The sequence below is a fragment of the Prionailurus viverrinus genome, chromosome C1 (genome assembly GCF_022837055.1).
Source record: "Prionailurus viverrinus isolate Anna chromosome C1, UM_Priviv_1.0, whole genome shotgun sequence".
NCBI classification, from domain to species: domain Eukaryota; kingdom Metazoa; phylum Chordata; class Mammalia; order Carnivora; family Felidae; genus Prionailurus; species Prionailurus viverrinus.
The window spans coordinates 170,089,978-170,111,642 of NC_062568.1; the positions used below are offsets into that span (position 1 = coordinate 170,089,978).

Consider the following 21,665-nt stretch of genomic DNA (forward strand, 5'->3'; position numbering starts at 1 on the left):
TGAGCCCTCTAGGCTGTCGGGAACTGGCTGTCAGGCCCTGGGCGCACCGTGTGACCACGCTCCGCTAACAGGATACCCGCTGCGCTCAGCCTCGCTGGGTTTTCAGGAGTCTCGAGGGTAGTAATAGACATGAAAGCTGTGAAAAGGCCAGGGGTGCGGAACCGAAGCCGGGTATCACCGTCACACCCTTGGTGGCGTTCGGTCCCCGTCTGTAGCTGACACGATGCCCTCTGTCATTGCAGCTGAATAGCATTGGCAGTTACTACAAGCCCTGGTTCTTCAAGCACGTGGAGAACTACCTGAAGGCAAACGAGGGGGGCCTGGAGTACATCCCCTTGAGACACTACTACCACCGCCACACCCGCAGCATCTTCTGGGAGCTCCAGGTGAGGCTCGGATTTCCCAGGAGTCCCGGCCTGCCCCGGCCGGCCGGGCAAGGAACCAGGATGGCTAGCATTGCAACCGCACTGTCTCCCTGGGGGAAAGAGCAGCTTTGTCCCAGGGAACCAGACACCCTGTTGCACGGCGACACGGTCGTTCCTCTCCGGGGGAACAGACCGCTCTCACTTAATAGCAGGCTGGCATCGAGCGTCTGCCACCGAGTGGGGCGCGGGGCCAGGTACCTGGCAGAACAGACACCTGTTCCGCCCTTGAGGGACGGTAGCCTCGCCAAGCTGACAGACTCTGGCACCGTGAAGGGCCGCGGGAACAGGAAGTGGAAGCAGCTAGTTCTGCCTAGGGTCAGAGGTGGCTGTCAAGCTTGCCCTTGAAAGGTGAGCGAGAATTTGCTTTTGTGCATGGAGGAGTGAGGAGCAAGTGACATTTGAAACAGGGGTGTCGGGAAGGCCTCTCAGGGGGTGACTTGTGAGCAGGGACCCGAGCAGGGGAGGACAAGCCAGGCAGGGCTTGGGGGGAGAGCGTTCCAGGCAGAGGAAGAGCCAGAGCGTGGGTCCTCAAACGGGCTACGTGGGTTCTTTTTTTTCTAAGTCATATAACCTAAAAATAATCATTTTAATGTATAGAATTCAGTGGCATTTAGAACCTTCATGATCTTGTGCAACTACCACCAAAGTTGCTGAGGGCCTTTGGAGGAGAGGAACGGCAGGCGGGAAGCACCAATGAGGCAGCAGGAAGCAGTATGAGCCCCCTCCCTCACCTCCATCCACCCCAGATGGTCGTGGGAGAGGAAATGATACTGCCGAGGAGGCCTGCAGGGGCCAGCCAGGCTCCAGCTGAAAGCAGGGAGAGGAAGACAATATTGAGAGAAGAGATTGAGAACAGGGGGGGCTTTGCTGATGTCAGACCACGAGAGCACAGGGGAGGGCCTGGGAGACAAGGGGGTGTTGCATTGCAGTAACAGGTAACGGGGCACCTGGAAGCCCCTGGTGACTAGGTTAAACGGGGTGACAGGCCTAAAGGAATTAAGCCCGGTGGTCTCCTAGGAGGAGGTGGTCAGTTCTAATAGGTCTCTCGGGCCGAATGTGATGGGGCCGTGGCGAGAAGTTGGAGGAGTGAGGCATGGAGAGTCATCAAGACCGGGGGCCTCGGGGATTCCCCCACCTCCGTTAGCCCTCCCTCGGACAGTGTCAAGGCCCAGCAGTTGGCGGGCAGTTTTGCCAAATGCGGGAGACACCATAGGGAGTGTCTTTGTTAAGAGCAAGGACACTAAAGAGACAAGAGAACGAGGACCAGCAGAGGACACTGGGGAGGGCATCCGAGAGGTAGCAGTGACGTGCAGTAATCGCTCCTCACGCGTTAGCCGTTGTGCCGGACCCCGTGCTCGCATGATCTTGATCTTCCTCACAGCCCTGGGAGGGGGAGTTCTCTGGTCTTTTTCCACTTTACAGATGGGGAGACTGAGGCTCAGGTCTTCCAAAGTAACGCAACTCAGTAAGAGATCGAGTATATTAGCAACTACCCCAAACTTAGAGCATTAAAACGTCTGCCAGATTATGACTCTCATTTTTGGTTCTGTCACAGCTTTCTGAGGGGCAGGGATTGGGGAGTGATCTGGGTGGCTCTGGCTTAGGGTTGCAGTCAAGCGTCATCCGGAGGCTTGCCCAGGGCTGGAAGATCTGCTTTCCAGAAGGCTCGCTCGCACGGTTGTTGACAAGAAGCCTCCGTTCCTTGCCATGTGGGCTGCTCGAGTGTCCTCACGACAAGGCAGCAGGGGCCTCGGTGCCTGTTATGACCTGTCTCCTCACTCCGCCAGTCCCCCCCACCCCGTGCTGTTCGTTAGAGCAAGTCCAGCCCACGCTCAACCAGAGTAGCAAAGAATTTGTGGGTTGTTTTTTTTTATTTAAAAAAAATTTTTTAATGTTTATTTACTTTTGACAGAGAGAGAGAGAGAGAGAGAGAGAGGGACAGAGCATGAGCGGGGGAGGGGCAGAGAGAGAGGGGGACACAGAATCTGAAGCCGGCTCCAGGCTCCGAGCTGTCACAGGCACAGAGCCCGACACAGGGCTCGAACTCAGAGACCGCGAGATCATGACCGCGGTCGGAGTCGAAGTCGACCGAGCTGAAGTCGGATGCTCAACCGACTCAGCCACCCAGGCACCCCAGAATTTGTGGGTTTTTTAAGATTACAGAGTTAGAATTCATAATGAGGTTCGTCTTATATTTTTGTGCTGTTAAGCAGTGGCTGTCCGGCCTGAAGTTAAAGGCAGAATCTTGTATGATGGGTGATTTACATGGACATTTGCACACAGGGCATCTGGGTGGAGCACCACAGTGTCCATGACAGTGGGATTGCAGAAGCTGGGACTTCTAGAAAGAAGGGGTAATAAACCATGTCACCTGCAAGTCTTTTCCCCCCTCCCCTGAGGTTATCTCCTCCTCCTCCAGGCAGCCCTATACCCTAGTTCCTCCTTGCTGAATCCACCCTTTAATCAACAAAACGTGACCTGGCCTGGGTGCTGAACTGCCCAGTCCGTTCCTGTCATACCTGGGCCAGCCCTTCCGTCACCCAGCTCAGTTAATCAGCAATACCTGGGGTCAAGGCCAGCTATGTGATCTGCCGGGCCCAGTGCAGAAAGCAGGGGAAAAGTACCATCAAAGGCACTAAATGATAAAGCCTTTTCTTTTCTCCCACAGTCTCTCTCTCTTCATAAATATTTGCTATTTAATGTTCTAAGTAAAGAAAAACTAATAACTTAAATTATTAGAATGACTTTACTGTTCATCTTTTAAGTACAAATATAAGAGCGTTTAACTCTTCATGCATATGAATTTCATTCTTAATGGACCAGTAGAAATGCTGCACAAAACCAACTCAGCTATTTTTATCTCCCCGCCCGGTGACATGCCCATTCCACGAACACTCCAGGGCGGCTTACTAACAAGTAAGGAAGGACTGAAGAGGAAGAAGACTCTGAGCAGCCCCCCCCCTTCCCTTCCTTCTTATGTCCTCATTGCCAGCCGGCATAAGTGGCTGGCTAATACAGGGAAGTAACACAAGTAGGAAATGTTACATGGGGTTCTTGGCTGTTCATGTTTCTTAGAACGTCATTGCCACAGGGCCTGCCTTTGAGGTTTGGGGTCCTGGCTCAGGCCAGGCCCCCTGGATCTGTAGTGGGGCCCAGCAGAGCAGAACAGGCCAGTAGCAGGCTGGGCCCAGGTGAAAGGCAAGGGCAGGCAAAGAGCAGGGGACCAGGAGTGAAGCCAGGGACACGGGACCTGAGGTCACTCAGAGGCAGAAAAGATGAATGATGGGGCGGACAGGTGGGAAAGGAGAAGGGCGGGACGGGGCATGCTGTTTAAAACTTGAACTTTTCTAAGGTTGAGATTTGGGGAAAGGAATGGTTCTAGCTGACCCTTGCGGGCAACAAAGGACTGTTTTTAGGGGAAAAATACAAAAGGCGCTTAAACGTGAGAGAGGTGATGGGTCCCACTCGTCGTTAAAGACGGGGTGGAACAAAACTACAGGAGTCTCATCTGTCACCCTCAGGATGACGGCGAGGCAGAAGTGGGAGAACGCTGTTTGGCCTGAGTGTGGGGAAACAGCGTTCTCTTGTGTTGTTTGGGAGGGTATAAAATGGTACAAAGTCTTGAAATAGTATCCATTGAAATTGCATATACTCTTTGAACCAGAATTTTCCACTTCTAGGGATTTATCTTACAGGTAAATGAACATGCAGATGGGCAAAGATACATATACAAAGGACGTTCGGCGGAATAGTCTGGAAATAATCTAAGTGCTCATCAGTAGGGAACGGATGAAATCAATCAAGGAACATCCACATAGGAGAGCAATGATCCGCAAACATTCTCTGTGAACGGCCGGATAATAGTTAGGTTTTGTGGACCATGAGGTCACTCGAGAGGCTGCCTCTACCCATGTAGACAATATGTAAATGAATGGGCCTGGTTGTATCCCAGTAAAATGTTATTTGTGGACCAGATTTACCCCAGGAGCCCGAGTTTGTGGGTCCCTGCAGTAAGTACGGTGTTCGGCACCCACGACCAAGCATGTGTGCTGGCTCTCTGTGTGCTGATGCACAGGAGACAGTGATGAGCAGGAGGCTGTTAGATGCCATCTGTGAGCTGTCTTTATTTGTTGATTGATTTATTTTGAGGTGGGGGAGGGGCAGAGTGAGAGAATCAGGCAGGCCCTGCGCTGAGCCCCAACTCGGGGCTTGATCCCACGACCCTGAGATCACGACCTGAGCCGATATCAGTCAGCCTTTCACCTGACTGAGCCCCCCCGGGCTCCCCAGGGAGCTGTTGTTTCTTAAGCCCATCTGCTTGTCTGTGCACGAGATGTCTCTGATTCCTAACGGTGGTTGCGTTTGGGGAGGGGAAAGAAGTTGGGCTGGGGAGGAAGGAAGTGGGGTCGGGACTAAGGGGGGAAACGGGGTGAGGGACTACGGGAAAGGAGGCCTGACCTTTGGACTGCTGGGATTTCTGCTGTGGGCGTGTGTGGCTTTTCCGAAAGCAAGCGAGGGAACAATAAAAGCCGTGCTGCACATTGCACTCCCGTGTCGTGTGCCGAGACCCAACAGCAGAGCAGAGCGCGGACGGGTCCCTCCCTCATGGGAGCAGGCTGCCAGCGGGAGAGCTCCTTCCAGGGGACAGGAGGGAGGAGTCACTCAGCCTCCAAACTCAGCACCCTGCTTCCTTTGGGAAGCCACCACTGACCTCTCTGCTGATGTGGGCCCTGCGTCTTTGAGTCCCAGCTCTCTCCACATGGTAGTCCCATGGCCTGTCTCTTCATCACCTGCGGACAGGGACAGGGATCACTCCAGCGACCAGCATGGAACCTCCTAATTGTTGAACGAGGACAGGACTGTCCTTGGCTTCAAGAATGGGGTAGCAGGTGGACAAGGACACTCGGGAAGACAGACTTGGAGCAAGAGGAGGGGGAAGATACTGAGCTGGGGGCCAAGGTCTCCGCCGTTGGGGCTGGGCAGGCTTGCCAGCTGGTGGGAGCCCTGGAGGAGCTGGTGGGCAGCGCAGGGTGTGGTCGAATTGGGGGGGTAGGCTGTGAAGGGCCACAGGCACAAGAAGAGAAATGGCTAGTTCTGCCTAGGGTCGGAGGTAGCTCTCAAGCTTGGCCTTGAAAGGTGACGAAGAACTTGCTTTTGTGCATGGAGGGGTGGGGAGCGGTAACACGTTGAATAGGAGTCAGAGAAGGCTCTCAGGGGATGCTGTGAACCAGTGGGCTTGTCGATAACCCTGAGCCAGACCTTGCCCGCTCCAGTGAGAGCCGCCCCTGGCTGTGCGACCTCAGGGAAATTGCTTAAGCTCTCTGAATATCACTCTTCTCGTTCAACAGCATGTGTTTTTCAACCACTTATGAAATGCCTGCTCTGTGCCAGCCACTCTGACCCCAACAAAAAAAATAGCAATTATAACTACCTTATTTTGCTCCAGGCACTGGGCTGAGCGCCTTCCAGTTGGTATTTCGTTGTTCCCTCAAGTCCTGTTTTACAGATAAGGAAACAACGCTCAGAGAGGTTAAGTAACCACCCCAGGCCGTCGCAGTGGGTAAATGTCCGAGCTGAGAATCAAACCCAGACCCGGTTGGGCAAATCCCGGGTACCACCGTGCCCCTCCTGCTGGAGGAGTGTGCCCCGTCATGCTTTCCCCGAGCACGGACCAAGGACCTGGCCCTGACGCATGGAGACACAGCCTTCGTGGGCCTGTTGTCTCTATCGCCAGCCTTTGTCTTTCAGGACATCATCCCCTTCGGCAACAACCCCATCTTCCGCTACCTCTTTGGCTGGATGGTGCCTCCCAAGATCTCCCTCCTGAAGCTGACCCAGGGAGAGACCCTGCGCAAGCTGTACGAGCAGCACCACGTGGTGCAGGACATGCTGGTGCCCATGAAGTGCCTGTCGCAGGCTGTGCACACCTTCCACAACGATATCCACGTGAGCCGGGGCAGGGACTGATCCTGGGCACGCTTGCCCTCTGGGCCTCCGTTTTCCCAGCTGTAAAATGGGCCTGCTCAGCGATGGCCCTGATGGGGAGCCCTGATGGCTCAGCGAAGGCATGGGGGCTGCTAATGAGCACTTCTGTGAGCACATTGTGTCCACTAATGCGGTGAGATGGAGGTGCTCTCAGCTGCAGCCTGGGGGATTGGGAGTGAAGCCAGAGAGGGGGTTCCCTGGGGAGGGGTGGGGTGGGGTGGGCCAGCCGTGAGCCCGTCACCTGTTAGAGAAAAAGCACCAACGCCCCTCTCCCTGGTCCACCCAGGTCTACCCCATCTGGCTGTGCCCGTTCATCCTGCCCAGCCAGCCGGGCCTGGTGCACCCCAAGGGAGATGAGGCAGAGCTTTATGTTGACATTGGAGCCTATGGGGAGCCGCGGGTGAAGCACTTTGAAGCCAGGTCCTGCATGCGGCAGTTGGAGAAGTTCGTCCGAAGCGTGCATGGGTGAGTGGCCCAGAGGGTGGTGCATTTCCTCCGGCCCCAGAGTGCTGCCACAGGGGTGTAGAGCAAGGGCCACGGTGATCAGTCCCGGGGCCAGACCGGCTGGCTGCCTAGCGAGCGTGAGGCCCCAGCAGCCTTGGTTCGGGAAGCACCTCGTGAAAGTACAGAGGTGGGATTGCAGGGGTTCTCACCCTTCTTCCTCCACTCCTCCTCCCATGAACACACCAGCATCCCCCAGCTGCTCGGGCCAGAGCCCCACCATCACCCTGCTCCCCCTGCCAGAGCAGATGACGCTGTGGTTTTAGATAGGTTCGGGGCTGCTGCTCTGGGTCGGAAGAGCACAGCTGAGGAGGGAGGGGTTCATGACTTGAAAGCCACACCGGGCCCTGGACGGCATCGCTCAGAAACTGGCCTGGAACAAACGCTTGATGCCTTGAACACGGACACATCTCAAAATAATTAGCTGATTGGGAAACACACACACACACACACTCAAAACAAAAACCAGGATAAAGGAGACTTGTCTGATTCCATTTACACGAAAGTCCAGAATCCATGGGGACAGAAAGCAGCTCTGCCTGGGTCAGTGGGGGTGACGGACGGCACAGGGGCATGAGGAAAGTTTTGGGGGTGATGGCCCGTGGTCATGGGCTGGACTGAGGTGACAGTTTCAAGGTTGTATACAAATGTCACACTGAGTCAAGTTGTACCCTTTACATATGGGCAGTCAATGAAAAAACAAAAAAAATGAAAAGAAGGCAGCCCAGTGGCCCCCTCGGCAAGATGGGGGCGAGCGTCCCTGTGCCGCCCTCCACCACCAGCTCGGTAGGGGGGTTGAACGAGAGATCCTCCAGGAGTACTTCCCGCGCCACAAGGCGTGTGACGCGTGGGGGACAGCTGGGGTCCCGCGGGTCCTTTTCCCCTGCCTGCAGCCTCCCCTCCTGTGCCCTGCAGGTTCCAGATGCTGTATGCCGACTGCTACATGAGCCGGGAGGAGTTCTGGGAGATGTTCGACGGCTCCCTGTATCACAGGCTGCGGGAGCGGCTCGGGTGCCAGGACGCCTTCCCCGAGGTGTACGACAAGATCTGCAAGGCCGCCAGGCACTGAGCAGGGGCTGGCCCCGAGAGACACAGACATGTGGGTGGGCCCCGTCCCGCAGGTGCAGGAGGCATCTTCTCTTCAGGCAAGCTTGCCGGCCCTCCCAGATCCACCCTTCCAGAAAGAAACCCCTCCAGAGATCTCACCCGGACCACCCCAGCGGCTCCCAGGGGCGGCCGAGTGGCGTGCAAAGGACGTGGGCTCCGGAGTCAGACATACCTGAGTCCAGTTCCCGGTTCCGGCACTCATTAGCTGTGTGACTCCGGGCAAGTCACCCAACCCCTCTGAACCTAGCTCTTTGCCCGTTGAAAGGGGGCAACAGTACCCGCCTGCAGGCCACAGTCATCCAGGTCGAGCGCCTGTCTCCTCGGAGGTGCTGGATACGTGTAGCGGCGGTTACTATGGCTTCCCGTTCAGCACCTCATCTGACTGGCGAGCTCCAGATTCAGTGCCGGGTCCAGGAAGGCTCCGTGCGAGGTCACCTGGGCGCAGGTTTGGCTGGAAGGGTTGAAGGGATGCCCCAGAGCTGGACTGCGGGTGCTTCAGTCAGCCAGAAGCACTCCGTGCCGAGAGAAGGAAGGCTCCTCTCTCCCCCTGGGCTCTTGGGAGGGCAACAGATGGGGCAGGCAGGCCCAAGATGTGCTGTGCCAAAGGTCCCAGTCCAAAGTTCCCTCTGCCGCCCTTAGTAATGCCCTTCCCCTTGCCCCTTCCCGCTTAGGCTTGCGGGCCCATCCCAGCCACCCCCCACGTCTCAGAGAGGACCTTGTCCTCAGAGAAGACAGCACGGACTCCTGCCCTAGCCCAGGTGGAGCGAGTGGCTCCTGCTCTGAACTGGGTCTGGAGATCCTGGGCCCATCCTTGGCTCCTCAACCCTCCATGCCTCATCTGGCCCCCAGAGCGTGCCTAGTCACGGTGGGGGTGCATCCACGCTGCTCTGCGGCATGCGGTGGGGGGTCAGGGGTGGACCACACCAAGCAGGAAAATGGAGACTTGGTGAGGATTCTCGCTGTGGGGCCGGAAGGAAAGACCATCAACTTGATTTCTCCAACTACTCATCTCCCTTCGTTCTCCCCCACCCACAGCTGTAGTTAATTTCAGTGCCTTACAAATCCTAAGCTCAGAGAAAATCAGCTCCGTTTCCCTTCCAGAAGGAAGGGAGCCTCCCCAGGGCCTTCCCAACTTGTTAAAGTTTGATTGTTTATGCAACTCCATCTGAAGAACCGCCCGGCCTCAGCTGAGGACCCAGAATCTGAGAAGGAAGTGTGTCTTGTGGGGAGCTGGGATTAAGCCAACTGTGCCAGGCGGTGACATTCTGAGAGAGAGCACTGCCCGAGAGGCAGGGGCTGGCTTTAAGTCCCTGCTCCCTTGTCAGCAAGCCATGCGACCGTGGGCAGGTCATTTAGGCCTCTGAGCTGTGGCCCCTCTTTCTACTCGGTACAGCCGAGACCTCCCCGGGCCCTCCTGCTGTGGGAGCACATGCCTGTCTTAGTGTGCTTGCAGCGCCCCTGGAAGGTCAGGTGAGAAATAAATCCTCCAAGTGAACACTTGGGCTGTCTCTCAAGGTCCTTCCTTGGGTCCGAGACCAGCTGTCGTGTCGCTTTCAGAGAGGCGCACCTGTGGCTTGCAGGGAAGTGTCTGTCCCGTCTCTGTAAGTTGCCAGAATCCTGATGGAACCAGTCTCAACACACTGCAAAGTGTCTTAGCGTGGTCCTGTGAGTGCCGGGCGCGTTCATGGCACTCAGAAGGCAAGGGGACCCCCCTTACCCATTTGGCCCCATGGGCGGGGGGGGGTGGGGGGGTGGGGGGCGGAACGTGAAAAAAAAATAAGAAACCTCATTCTCCAGCTTGTCTGCAAAGCATGTGAATTCTGGCTTTAGCTCTCATGTGGGCCCCTGTGCTTCCCACTCGGTGCTAATCTGATGATCCTACTTCCTGTAGAGGAATGGTTTGCCCGAGCAGAGTAACCCATCAAATAAGGCTCTGTCCTTTCACCAGAGGGGTCTCCATCCTTAAGCCGCTGGGACTGTGGCCAGAGATGCCAGCAGCCTCTATCATGCTAGATGATAGATAGTCCTAGGATAACCAAAATCCTGCCCTTCGCAGACCTCCCCTGGAAACTGGAGCTTGGAGGGGAAGGTCTTGGGATCACGCCAGCCTCAGGTTAATGTTTTGCTCCAGTGATCTCTTGCCCGGAAAGGGGTAGACTTCCAAGCATGGCGAGCCTAGCTACCGGCACTTTCCTGCAGCCAGTCCCATCACTGTCCCTCCGTGTGGTGGTTTGGGGTGCGGTGGGTGTGGAAAGTGAAGGAATAGGCCTCTCCCCTCCAGAGCCCCGAGTTTTTTGGCTGGAAGGATGCATAGATCAGATATTGCTGGAAGGGAAGGGAGGGGGTGGGGATGCGCGTGGCAGTGCATGGTGTGTGGTTATTGTTTGTCCGGTGATCACGGGGACCAAGGGGAAAGGCGCGGGTGTCCCCCAACAGGCTCTTGGCTGCAGGCGCTGTGCCCACTGTCTAGAACACTTCCCATCCCCGTGGCTGTGTGGCTGCTGCTGCTGCTGCTGCTGCTGCTGCTGTAAAAATAAAAACGTTACCTGGAAATTAGCCTTTGTCGTTTCTTGCTTTGGGGACCACAACGTGGAGTCAGGCTGGGGCTCAAGTGCCGGGGCAATTTCCCTCTCTGGACCTGCATGCCGGGGGATGAGGGCTGAAAGACAATGTGGGGGGCGGGGGTGGTGCCAAGTTTGTCTTGGGGGATTTTCCAACCCGTTTTCGAGTTTGGCATCGGTCACAACGTGACCTGGCATAGGTTTCAGTAGGAGCCCTCTGACCTCAGCGGGGAGGGTGGAAGCCAGGAGACCAGCAAGAAGGGCCCAGGTGAGCAGGGATAGTAGCTCAGATCAGGGAGGGGACTGCTTGTCAGACATGGTTGTCGGGAGCTCTGGGCTACAGTGCTGGCTTGGTCACTGGAACCCCTTCCTTCCAGCTGCTGGAGCTGCGTTCCCCAGCCTCCCTGGCACTCAGATGTGTCCTTGTGTCTGGGCTCATCGGGACGCGAAGAGAAGTGGGAGAGACCTCCCACGTGAGGTTCTGGCACGTTCCCCTTCCATGAGCTGGATTCCAGCGACAGCCAGGACATAGGCTGTGGCTGAGTCACAAGCAGGAAGGAGCCCGAATCCCTGAGTAGCCGTGTGCGGAACTGCCCGCCGCCTGTTCCGGGGGCAGGAAATAACGGACGTTGTGGCGGAGTCACTGTGCACGTGGGACTGTTTGCTAGAGCTCTTCGATTCACCCTAGTTGGCTGTCAGGCCAAAATGAGCAGAGATGTGAGAGCTGCGTTTAGGACAATAATGTTTTAGGCAAACACGTGGATATACACGATGGACGTCTTCCTAAGATACGTGTGGTACGAAAGGTCCCATCCTGAGGTTCTTTGGGAAGAACGCTTCGGAGATCTTTTCCAGTTCGGTGTCTCACAAATCTGGATTTTGTGAATTCTCTTTAAAGGAGGAGAAATCTTTAGTGCTCCTTAAAATAGAATTCGTATTTCACGCCTTAAATGTCGCCCTGCATTGGAACAGCACACGACACACAGTATCGTATTTAATCTTAATCCTGGACCCAGAGCAGGCCCGTTTATACCTGCTCAGGCCAGGAACGGGAAGCTCAAGAAAGGGCAAGTGATTTGCCTGAAGGCCACGGGGAAGCTATTAAACAAGGATGCAACCCCGTCATCTAATCACAGCCTCAAGTCCGGGAAGAGCCTTAACCAGCGCCAAGTGAGACAGATCTCGAAGCTGTGAAATGAGGCCCCGTGGCTGAGCCGCACACACAGCGGGTGGGCGGGAGGTGAGGGTTCCCGCTCGGTCTGCTGAGAAGGGAGGCAGGGAGCGTTCTGCTTCCTTCCAGGGCAGTTCCTTCCACCAGGAGCCCCTCTTGCCTGAACAGACCCTCAGCCCACACCTGCAGCGTCCGTGCACTAACATTCATGCAATCGGTTTTCCAAACTCGGCTCACGTAAGAAAAATCAGACTACGCAAGTTAAATGTAGACGTATTTTTTAAATACGCTTTCGTGGGGTGCCTGGGTGGCTCCGCTGGTTAAGTGTCCGACTTTGGCTCAGTTCGTGGGTTTGAGCCCCACATCGGGCTCCGTGCTGACAGCTCAGAGCCTAGAGCCTGCTTCAGGTTCTGTGTCTCCCTCTCTCTCTGCCCCTCCCCCACTTTCACTGTCTCTCCGTCTCTGTCTCTCCCTCTCTCTCAAAAATAAATATTTAAAAAGTTTTAAATATGCCTTCTAGTTCTATCTTGGTTATTAAACGGCCTATAGGTTTCGTCTGGCATGACTAATGCCAGTGACTGCTCTGACAAGCTGTGTTGAGAAAATAGGTTTTGTTGAGGTCTAGGAAGGGGTATTTTGATGGTGCTAGGGGTTGAATGTGTCCCCCACCACCCCCCCCCCCCAAAATTTGCATGTTGAAGCCCTGATGTGATGGTATTGGGAGGCGGGGCCTTTTGAAAGTAATTGGATCATGAGGGTGGAAACCCCAGGATGGGATTAGTGTCCTTATAAGAAGAGACTCAGAGGGGCGCCTGGGTGGCTCAGTCGGTTGGGCGTCCCACTTCAGCTCAGGTCACGATCTCGCGGTCCGTGAGTTCGAGCCCCGCATCGGACTCTGGGCTGATGGCTCGGAGCCTGGAGCCTGCTTCCAATTCTGTGTCTCCCTCTCTCTCTGCCCCTCCCCCGTTCATGCTCTGTCTCTCTCTGTCTCAAAAATTAAAAAAACGTTAAAAAAAAAAAAAGACTCAGAGATCTAGCCCTCCTTCTGATTGCCGCCATCTGAGGATACAAGATGTCCATCTGCAAACCAGGAGGAGGGCTCTTAGCAGATACCCGATCCGCCAGCACCTTGATCTTTGACTTGTTGGCCTCCAGAACGATGAGTAATAAATGCTTGCTGCTTAAGCCGCCCATGCTATGGTAGGCTGTCACAGCAACTTGAACTGCTGAAGTCAGATAGTGTGAAGATTGTTGACCCAAGGGACCCAGAAATAGCTGAATCCTGCCCTGTCCATCCCCTCTCCTCCCCATGGGGGTTCCCTAGGGAGCAGACCTAGGGAATGATTTTCGTAATGGGGCGCTGTGAGGTAATAGGAAAAAAACATATTGGTCTCTGTCCCCAGTTCTTGGCACAGGGTTCCTAAAAATCCTTGTAATTTCCTAAGCAATAAAAGCACCAGGAACATCGTTTATTCTAATATCTGGCCTTTGATCCTGATTCCTGACTCTGAGCTCATAATTCCCTTGGAATTTCTTAGGTGAGAGGAGGGTCTTTTGCCCTAACGAGGCAACTCTGGGTGGGCTCCTGGATGGGGTTCTGAGGGTCAAGTTAGAGAAGGTGAAACTCTCTTTAGGGCCAAGGGACCATGGCAGGGCCAACAGCAGGACCCAGGCTTGCTCAGGCTCAAGGTAGGCAGCGAGGAGCCCACGATTACAAGGATTCAGGATGTGAGCTCTGAACAGAAGGGGCTTCCCAGAGCCGCCTCTCACCTGGCCTGGCTGCTATGCCTGGGGTCACTGTGGGCTCACAGTACGAGGCACTGCATAGGGTTCATGATGGCCAAAACCATCACTCTCAGGTACTGATGAGGAACCAACACAGCCAAGAAAAGTCTCATCCTATTAACTATGTTAGCTAATGCAAAAGTGCTGTGCAACCTAGGTAAGCTTGTTCCTTCTCTGAACCTCAGTTTCCTCTTTTAAAAGCTAGCTGTGCTTGATCGTGCTGACGTATTAGATGACCAGCTACCTAGTTGCAACAGGCCTGCCTATGTGAGATGCTCACTCATTGTTATGTTATCTGTGGTCCAGGTTGCAAGGTCGTGCCAGAGACATAGGTCTGGTGACATGGCCTATGAAAGGCAGCTTTTGCCCTGCTCAGGGTTGCTCACAACCTGGCAGGACCTCATATTGGACTGGAAGAAACTGCTAGCCTCCCAAGCAACCAGGGGGATGCTGGACGCTGATACGACTTTTATAAGGTTTAGGTGCCAGAGTACTCACCCCAGTCTTTCGTGGACGACTGCAAGAGACTGAACTAGGCAAACCTCTTCCCTGATGTGGAACTCTTTTCTCCAAAGCCTTTAGTCCAACGTATAACAAACAGAGTTTGTACTTTGGTTCAAACAGGGCAGGGCTAAGAGCCCAGCCCTCATGGAGCCCTCCAGCCTTCCTTCCCCAGTGGTCCCCGGAGGCCTCAGCAGAACCCAGTCAACAAACCTCAGCGTTCCTGGTCTCTTACGGCCCCGCCCAGGCAAAAAGTCAAAGGTCACAGGAGCCGGATTTCAGCTCAACATCCATAGGACTCTTTACAAGCATGCCTGCCTGCGCTGGAAGGGACTGTCTTGGAGGTGTGTAAGAAGCTAGGCAGAGAGTTACTGTTGTGAAAGAAAGCAGTAATCTCAAACTGAGATGCCCAAACCAGCGGTGTGGGAAGGTGACACAATGTGATGCCAGAAAAAATACTTCTGCATGTTCTGGTCTGGGTCAGAAGCACATCTTGAGGCAAGGATTTCAGTGTAAGCAGTTTATTTGGGAGGTGAAGAAAACACCAGTTGGTGGATGAAGAGGTGCCAGCCAATAAAATGTGCATTGCCAACAGGTTACCACTGTGGGCAGCTGGAGATGAATTGTGCTGGGAGAACTCTGACAGCCAGAATAAAAACCTACACCTCAGAGTTAGATCCCACAAGGGGTGAGGGAGCTGGGTGCTTATATTCCAATTCCATCGGTCAAATCTGAGGGCAGCTCCCGGGGTGGGGGGGGTGTTAATTCCTGTGGCACTTCCCCTTCCATGGAAGGAAGCTTTCCATGGTGGCCAGAGAACCCTTCACTCCATTATGGCTGGATGTCCCCTCTTAGCATACGTGACTTTAGGGACACATAGAAGTTCCTTGGTATTTCAAGGGAAAAGTACTTCAAAGAACTGCCTGATTTGAAGTTGTTACATAGGTTTCTCTTACAAAAAGGCAAGCGTTCCAAAATCGCTGACCTACTCTATGCTGACGGTGACTGTCAGTAATATCACAGCCAACAAATATACTTGAAAAAAAAAGTACTTATTCTATAAGGCCAATTCATCTTTTTTTTTAAAAAGTGTAATCGTGGGGCGCCTGGGTGGCTCAGTCGGTTGAGCGTCTGACTTCGGCTCAGGTCATGATCTCTCAGTCTGTGAGTTCGAGCCCCGCGTCGGGCTCTGTGCTGATGGCTCAGAGCCTGGAGCCTGCTTCGGATTCTGTGTCTCCCTCTGTCTCTGACCCTCCCCCGCTCATGCTCTGTCTCTCTGTCAAAAATAAATAAAACATTAAAAAAATTTTTTTAAATAAATAAAAAGTGTAATTGCATATATTTTTAACTTTTTATTTTGAATTTTACTTATGGAAAAGTTGCAATGATAGTTCAGAGTTCCCACGTCCCCCTCACCCAGCTTCCCCTAACATTAACATCTACATAACCACAGAATTATCCAAACCAAGAAATTGACTTAAAGTGTACAATTTGGTTAGGCTTGATATTTGGATATGGCACAGTTGTTTATTCATTCATCTCTTGATGGACATTTAGGCTCCTTCCAGTTCGGGGCGCCCACAGATAAAGTGGCCAGGAGTGTCACAGTCTCTGTATGGACTTTTGGTCTCATTTCTCTTGGGTAAATACGCAGGACTAGATTATATGGTAGGTGTATGGTTAGCTTTTGCCAAATTGTTTTCCAAAGGCGTTGTATGACTTTGCATTTTCCACCAGCAGTGTATGAGAGTTCCAGTTGTCCCACATCCTTACCAACACTGGGTATGGTCAGTCTTTTTTAATTTTACCTTTTTTAATACGTGGGTAATAGTATCTCATTGTGGCTTTAATTTGCATTTCCTTAATGACTTATATATATATATATATATATTCCGAATATAAGTCCTTTATCAGATCTATGATTTGCAAATGTTTTCTCCCAGCCTATGGCTTGTCTTTCCATTATCTTAATAGTGTCTTGGAAAAAACAAAAATTTTTTAATTTTAATTAAGTCCAATTTCACGATTTAACAATTTATTCATACCATACCAAAGTATCCTCTATAGAATAACAGTTAAATTTGCATCTAAGAAATTTCTGCCTAACCCAAAGTCCAGAGATTTTCTTCCTATGCTTTCTTCTAGAAGTTTCATTAGTCGAGGTTTCACATTTAGGGTTTTGATTTGTTTTGAGTTAATTTTTGTATATGATTTGAGTCATTGATCACAGTTTATTTTTTGCATATTGATAATCAACAGTTTCCCACACCACCTGTTGAGATCATTCTTTTTCCACTGAGTTGTCTTTGCACCTTTGTTGAAAGTCAGTTGTCCATTGGTGTGTGGGGCTCTTTCTACATTCTCTGTTCTGTTCCTTTCATCTGTCTATCTTGACACCAATTTCACACTATGGAATAAGGTAATGTTATTCCCCCAGATTTGTTCCTCTTTTTCCAAGTTGTTTTGGCTATTTTATGTCTTTTGTATTTCCATATGTTTTAGGATCAGTTTGTCAATTTAAAAACAATTACTGGGATTTTGATTGACATTGCATTGAATCTACAGATCAACTTGGGAGGAACTGATATCTTAGCAATATTGAGTCTTTTGATCCATGAACATGGTATAGCTCTCCTTTATTTAAGTCTTCTTTAATTTCTCTTGGCAGTATTTTATAGTTTTCAGTGTAAACATATGTGTTTTTTGTCAAATTTATACCTAAATATTTCATAGTTTTGAGACTATTATAAATGGCATTTTAGCTTTTCAATTGTTGGTAACCACTAATATATAGAAATATTTGCTTTTGGGGCACCTGGGTGGCTCAGTCGGTTGAGCGTCTTGCTTCAGCTCAGGTCATGATCTCACAGTTTGTGGGTTCGAGCCCTGCTTCGGGCTCTGTGCTGACAGCTTAGAGCCTGGAGCCTGCTTCGAATTCTGTGTCTCCCTCTCTCTCTGCTCCTCCCCCTCTTCATGCTCTGTCTCTCTCTCTCTCCTTCAAAAATAAATAAAAACATTTTAAAAAAATTTAAAAGAGAAATATTTGGTTTTGATATGTTGATTTTATTTCCTGAAAACTTGCAAAGCTGACTTATTAGATCTCATCCACATGTATTTTGGCTCATCAAAATACTCATAGTGGTTTTTTTTTTTCACATAGGCAACATGTCTGTGCATAAAGACAGTTTTACTTCTTCTAAAACAGTCATTTTGACTTAAATGAGAAAGTAACTGCTTTTTATAATATACTCACACTCTGAAGAGTGGAGTTTTGTGGCTGAGGCAGTGGTGTCCCAGCCTCCTTTTTTTCGAGGGACAACACGCTCCTGCCATCCTACACCATCTCTCACTGACACAAAACAGTGAGGGAAGAAGATGACATTGTGAACAGCCCCACAGATCCATCCATAGGCTAGACTGGTGTGCTCACAAGGCTGAACTCTAAGGGTGAAATCGATTGTTCCCAATGGCTGCACCTTGCCTGGAGGCCAGCAGCCTCCTCATACGTAGCATTAGGCCCTGCTGAGCTTCCAGAAGCATCCTGGGATGGAGATGGAGAGCACCAGAAGGGGGCCTAGAGCTGTCTTATGACATATACTACACTTTTCCACCTCTTTTTGGATTTTAATAATCAGGGAGTCAAGCAATTTGACTTTAGAAGAGGTTCCAAGAGTGTCAACCACATTCCACCCCATTAGTCCATCTGCTGTCTGGCTCCCATGTTCATGTCACTGGCTAGTTTGAATTCTCAGCATAACTGATCTTTCATAGCAAAAAGTATCTGGCCCCAGCTGTCCCAGCAGACCATGTGACCTCCAGGTAGATGTCTCCAGCAAAAGCATTCCCATTATATCCTTCCCCTCCAGGCATTCCCATGTGTCCTTTCTCCAAGACCCCCCCCCCCCAACCCAGATTCCCACTCCTATCCTCCCATCCCCAAATTTATCTTCAGGCTTTTGGGCCCCTCTGGTCATCACAGGATGTCCTTCATATGCAGCTTTAAGGAGTAGGATCTGAATTGTAATCCACTGTTGGAGGGCACTTCCCCTTAGTAAAAGGTGTGATCCTTTCCCTTTAAAAAGACAGAAAGAGAAAATGAAACGCGTCCCTTGGAAGGAAGTGAGCCCCCATCCTTGGGAGGGGCACCCATGGGGGATGAAAAGGTACCTGTCGCTTGTGCTTCCCAAGGGATCCTATGTTGGGTAGGAGAACAAAATTGATGACTTCTAGTAACAAAACAACCTGGTTTTAAGAACCAATTTGGCTCATCAAAGCCCTCAAGTTGGTCTGTAAGAACTCCAAATATGAAATCCTAGCATTTTTTTTTTAATTTTTTTTTCAACGTTTATTTATTTTTGGGACAGAGAGAGACAGAGCATGAACGGGGGTGGGGCAGAGAGAGAGGGAGACACAGAATCGGAAACAGGCTCCAGGCTCCGAGCCATCAGCCCAGAGCCTGACGCGGGGCTCGAACTCACGGACCGCGAGATCATGACCTGGCTGAAGTCGGACGCTTAACCGACTGCGCCACCCAGGCGCCCTGAAATCCTAGCATTTGAAAGGTCATCTAACCCACCCCTGAGAGGGAGAGGGAGAGGGAGACTGAGGGCCAGAGGGAGGAGAGAACTTTCTTGAGGTTACACTGGTGGCCAGAGTGAGGGCCAGAATTCCAGCCCAGAGCCCCTGACTTCAGTCCAGTGACCCTTGCATTGTTCTGATTCTTTCCTCTGAAGGGAACCCCTGAAGACTCTAGTTCATGGAACTCTAGTTCCACTCCCAGAGCCACTTGGAAGATGACATTTCAATAAGTACACTTTGTGTCTCAAACAGCATCTATCAGCCCTTATGTTACACACACTTATGTGTTTATTCTCTTTCATACCAACATGTAAACTTAACAAGGGCGGGGCTTTCATTTTTCTTTTTTAAGTTTATTTATTTATTTTCAGAAAAAGAGAGAGAGCACACAAGCAGGGGAGGGGCACAGAGAGAGAGGGAGAATCCCAAGCAGGCTCTATGCTGTCAGCACAGAGCCCTATGCAGGGCTCAATCTCACAAACCATGAGATCGTGACCTGAGCCAAAATCAAGAGTCAGATGCTTAACTAACTGAGCCACCCAGGCCCTCCAGGGCTTTGATTTCTTTGTGGATACTTCCCCTGTGCTTAGACTGTTACCTGGTGCTCGATAGGTGCTCCACAAATATCTGTCAAAGGAAGAAAGGTGGGAGGGAGGGCTCACCAGGGTAAAAGAGGTCTTTACTTTCATCTGGTGGGTCTTCACTCCTCCCCATCCCATGGCCTCTGGCCTGGCTCAGAGCCTCAGCTCTTCCCTGACCATTAAGACGGCCTTCTTGTCTCCACCTGCTTCCCACTGCCCCACCCCACGATGCCACAGAACACATCTTTAAAACACAAGGGCTGCTTGGGCTCACGCTCTCTCTCTCTCTCTCTCTCTCTCAAAAATAAATAACCATTAAAAATTTTATTTTAAACACAAGACCTACTTCCCATTAAAACCCTTCTGAGTGTCTGGGAGAAAATATTTGCAAACCACACATCTGAAAACAGATGGGTGCTTAGAATATATAAAGAACTCTCGAAACTTAATAGAAGAAAGCAGGCCACCCATTTTTTTTTTTTAATGTGCCAAAGAAGAGATACGGAGGAGGCAAAGCCAAGCCCCACCCCCAGATTACACCTTCCAAGTGGCCCTTTCCAAAGATCTCCTCCGAGGAAAGCTTACTGGTGACCTGAATTATAGGTATTTGTCTGCAAAAAGGCCAAATTCCTATATGAAGAGGCTGCAATCCTGTTGTAGCGGTTTATCTTGCTTCATCACCTGCCAGAGCCTCTCCTGGGCCCTGCCCTCCAATCACTCAGCCACCTCCAAACAGGCCAGGCTTATTCACCCCTCCGAGCCCATGCTGGCAGCCTGGGATGCCCTCTGTCTCTGCACCACCTTCCCAGGCAGACTGGCTCCTCCCTCTGCACACCACACTCCCACAGCATCTGGCTGAGCCCTCTGTCAAGTACCTGATTCCAGATCAATCCCTCCCTCCCTGCCCCGTTTGCCTTTCTGAGCAAAAACCACTGGCCCCTAGCAAACACGTAATTGGCTCATCAATCGCTATGACTTCCCCGCCTCCTGCCCTCCTCCTAGGTCGATCTTTTTTTGTGCTAGGGTGACCACCCCTCCAGCCTGTACTGTGGGTTTCACCACCTCACAACTGAATCACCGGCTTCTACCTGGCCCATCAGCCCCGAGATATGCTCAAGCCTCTATCCCTACCCACCCCTGCCCAAAATAAAGGAAGATAGAGGAAAAGAAGGAAGAAAGGAAAAGTAAACATATGGCCTCCTCTCCTCTCTGCCTTCCTTTGGAGCTGAAGGCCCTATCTAGCTCTGGTGCCATAGGGTCTCTATGGCAGTCACCAGACTTCCGTGTCGCACAGTAAACGTGTAGTTTGGCCTCCTGAGTCCCCTCTTCCAGGCCAAACTCCTAAATCTCCCACCAAAGCGGCATATACAAAGGCCCAGGAGGTCAAAGAAAACGGATCGGGGGAGGGTAGGTGGAGTGAGAACAGGGAGACCAGCCACAGTGAAGATTTCCTCTGCCTTAGCCTTCCCGGTCTCGAAGAGCCAGGTCCTGGCCTCATCCTCCAGGAGACCATGGGGGAAAGAGTGAAGAAAGCATTCTGGATGGAGAGACAGAAGTCCTGGGTCCCACTTGCCCTGATTCTCCTTCCCTGCTGCCCTGTGACGGTAGAAAGGGGCGAGTGCCTTCCGCACGAAGCTGGGAGCCATTCTGGGGCAGAACTGCTGTCTGGCTGTCTTCTGCAATGTTCCAGCAGTCGGGATGTGCCTGGCACGGGGCAGCTGCTCAGTGAACCTGTGAAGACCGTGCACACGCGTGCTCTTGACGGGCAGCGACTTTTCAGGAAACTGCTCTCTCTCCGAATTCCAGTTGTCTCAACTGGAAAACACTGAGACTAATATCTACCTTTCAAAGTCATGGCATACGGGGGCGCCTGGGTGGCTCAGTCGGTTAAGCGTCTGACTTCGGCTCAGGTCATGATCTCGCGGTCCGTGAGTTCAAGCCCTGCGTCAGGCTCTGTGCTGACCGCGCAGAGCCTGGAGGCTGTTTCGGATTCTGTGTCTCCCTCTCTCTCTGACCCTCCCCCATTCATGCTCTGTCTCTCTCTGTCTCAAAAATAAATAAACATTAAAAAAAATTTAAAAAAAAAAGTCATGGTATACAATAAATGCCCACAAAATCACTTTGTACCTTATAAATATGCTTCAAGAATATAAGAATTAATTGTCACCATTATTGCAAAGAATGGATATTTTATTATTTCCATTTTAGATGTCTGGATAAGGAATATGACTTTCGTTTAAAATGCTAAAACGGGAGGGCGCCTGGGTGGCTCAGTCGGTTAAGCGTCTGACTTCAGCTCGAGTCATGATCTCACGGTTCGTGAGTTCAAGCCCCACATCGGGCTCTGGGCTGGAGGGCTCGAAGCCTGCAGTCAACTACAGATTCTGTCTCCCTCTCTCTCTGCCCCTCCCCCGCTCATGCTCTGTGTGTGTGCGTGCGTGTGTGTGTCTCTCTCTCTTAAAGAAAATGA

At 51.8% G+C, this 21,665-nt stretch overlaps 2 protein-coding genes across 3 annotated transcripts in view; one reads left to right on the forward strand and one right to left on the reverse strand.

Annotated features, from left to right (window-relative positions):
* DHCR24 (24-dehydrocholesterol reductase) overlaps nucleotides 1–10,574 on the forward strand; it is a 28,532-nt gene extending 17,958 nt beyond the window's left edge. Inside the window, exons 6-9 of the mRNA XM_047872176.1 lie at nucleotides 243–386; nucleotides 6,174–6,371; nucleotides 6,697–6,875; nucleotides 7,827–10,574. Of these exons, the coding sequence (XP_047728132.1) occupies nucleotides 243–386; nucleotides 6,174–6,371; nucleotides 6,697–6,875; nucleotides 7,827–7,980 (675 nt within the window). The 3' untranslated portion in view covers nucleotides 7,981–10,574. The remainder of the gene's footprint in view (nucleotides 1–242; nucleotides 387–6,173; nucleotides 6,372–6,696; nucleotides 6,876–7,826) is intronic.
* Nucleotides 10,575–17,084: 6,510 nt separating this feature from the next.
* The window catches only part of LEXM (lymphocyte expansion molecule), a 28,345-nt gene continuing 23,764 nt past the window's right edge, over nucleotides 17,085–21,665 (reverse strand). For both annotated transcript variants that reach the window (XM_047872351.1, XM_047872350.1), the window contains exon 10: nucleotides 17,085–18,108. In XM_047872351.1, coding sequence (XP_047728307.1) covers nucleotides 18,036–18,108 — 73 coding nt within the window. In that variant the 3' untranslated portion in view covers nucleotides 17,085–18,035. The remainder of the gene's footprint in view (nucleotides 18,109–21,665) is intronic.